The sequence below is a fragment of the Atta colombica genome, unplaced genomic scaffold, assembly GCF_001594045.1.
Source record: "Atta colombica isolate Treedump-2 unplaced genomic scaffold, Acol1.0 scaffold62, whole genome shotgun sequence".
NCBI lineage: Eukaryota > Metazoa > Arthropoda > Insecta > Hymenoptera > Formicidae > Atta > Atta colombica.
In genome coordinates, this window is record NW_017259553.1 from 88,204 (window position 1) to 90,556 (window position 2,353).

Below are 2,353 nucleotides of genomic sequence, written 5' to 3' on the forward strand. Positions count from 1 at the left end.
AGAAGTCTATTGATAAACGCGATATTAATGATAGGCACAATGTATCATATCTACTAACACAACGATTGTACGATATACATTAATATACAAGTTTATAATCATTATTGTATATTTTTTTTAAGAGCCGATATAGGTATTATACATATCATCATTTTTAATCATACTTAAACATGAAATGGTGTAAAATTATCTATTTACAGTTGACACCATTAATAATATTAAAATGTACTTCGGAGCTTGTTACTAAAGTGCTTTCTTCCGTATCTTTTTTTACACTATTCATAATACAGTATATTGCAGTCCATCTTAATATTGATGTTGTAAGTTGATGGCTTACAAAGTACATATTCATTTAAATGGAATTAATCTGTCTGTTAAATAAATTTATGTGGCATGAATTTTTTTATATAAACAAAGATAGTATAGAAAATTAATAAAATGATAGGTAAAGAATTTACTCGTGGAGCTTCAACATATTTTTAACGACTTAAGGAATGAAAACGAAATAGGTATTGTAGAAAAATATAGTTGTGTCGCAAAGCGTTATACAATTGTGCTTACAGGTAAGAGAATATTTATTGATCCCTGCCTATAATTATATTTTTAATTTAAGCTGTCAAAGTAAAATTGGTTTCAAGATAATAAATTTATATATTTATATATACTTTATTACATATTAGTCTAAAGCACTTGTCATGTACGCGCACTTGCGATAGATGCACATATGTTTGAATCGAATAAAATAAAATTTTAATTCTAAATTTTACAATAAAATTTTATTTTATTAAAAAATATTTAATAATATATAACATAAGATCAACGTCACGTACTATAAATTTAAGTGGCTTTTATGCTTTTTAGCAATTGTACTTTGTACAATATTTGCTATTATTTTAGCTCAATTTTGGTCAAATATAACTGATGTTAATGAATCAACAAACACATCTCAACATCATTTACTCATTATGACAAAGTATTTTGTCAATCAAGAAAAGTATTTTTATTTGATTCTGTTACACATGTACGCAGTATTATGTATTGGAATAACTATAATGTTGGGAATAGGTACAATGGTTATTACATACATTGAGCATATTTGTGGAATGTTTAGAATTGCTAGGTACGAATGTGGAAAATGCATTTTAAATGAGTTTAATAATTTTAATTGTTATTATGTATTCGTTATCTTTATAAAACGATTCTATTAAAAAAAGTTTATATGGAGATTTTGAGTATTTTAATAAACAAATTCTCTAATTAAAATACATTTATATAGTTATCGTTTCGATCATGCAGTAAACATCAATATTCTACATAATAGTACGATAAAAAATATGATTTTGATGACCGAGGGTATAATTTATGCCATAGATATTCATCGTCAAGCTATGAAGTTTGTATTTACATCAACAATATTCAATAATGTTATAATATAATTTTATTATTAAATTTTTGCTTTTAAAGATTGTCCAAGCATGTAGTGTCCACATTTGAGCTAACGATACTTTGTTTCACAGGATGTGTAGTAGCTTGTTTTAGTCTCAATGTATTTCAAGTAAGTTTTTGATTTCGAATTATAATGTATAAATGTTGCATCAAAATTATGTATTAATAATAATTTTATTAATATGTATTTAATCGACAAATCAATATTATATATATATAATCTTAAATAAAAACCAATAAATAATATAAAAATAATAAAAATGCAACACTCTACTTTATAATATACTTTATAATATACTGTATAATATTTATAGATGTCGTAAGAAGAAAATTAATATGAAAAATAGCCAAACATATATTCTATAAAATATATAATAAAGTTGCAAATACATACATTCATACAAATTTGCAGAATTTTCATTATTAAATTGTATTAAATTGTAAAATATATTAGTATTTTTATCAATGTTTTGAAAGAATTATCCATCTTTATATAAATTGTAATCTTATTGTTAGCTATAAGAATGAGCAAATCTTGTGCATTATTCGTAAGTTAAAACATACAAAAAGATCGATAAATTTCTTGAAATTTGTTTCTTAGCTTTTTCAGATAACATCATCTGAAAATAATATTAATGAATTTTTACTGCCATGTATATATGCGTTCATAAGTATCTTATACATGTTTATAGCTAACTATGTGGGACAAAATATAATCGATCACAATAAACATATATTCGTCACTGCGTAAGAGAAATATTTTTATATGAGAATATATTTGAGAATATATTTTTTCTTCTTTTAGCGATTGAGACATAAAAATTAATTTGCCGCATTTTAAATCAATCAATATATAGTAATATATACATATATGTATGGATATATATATATATATATATATCAATAT

General features: G+C 23.2%; 1 protein-coding gene across 1 annotated transcript; it reads left to right on the forward strand.

Moving 5' to 3' along the window:
• Positions 1 to 965: 965 nt before the first annotated feature.
• On the forward strand, positions 966 to 1,567 carry LOC108692155. Its single transcript, XM_018200307.1, has 3 exons — positions 966 to 1,120; positions 1,277 to 1,393; positions 1,465 to 1,567. Exons 1-3 carry the CDS (start codon positions 966 to 968, stop codon positions 1,565 to 1,567), a joined length of 375 nt encoding a protein of 124 aa, XP_018055796.1.
• Positions 1,568 to 2,353: the final 786 nt, after the last annotated feature.

Coding starts and splice junctions, on each gene's coding strand:
- LOC108692155 (XM_018200307.1), top strand. CDS start 966: ATGACAAAGTATTTTGTCAATCAAGAAAAGTATTTTTATTTGATTCTG. Junction 1,121..1,276: donor GGAATGTTTAGAATTGCTAG/GTACGAATGTGG, acceptor ACATTTATATAG/TTATCGTTTCGATCATGCAG. Junction 1,394..1,464: donor ATTCATCGTCAAGCTATGAA/GTTTGTATTTAC, acceptor TTGCTTTTAAAG/ATTGTCCAAGCATGTAGTGT.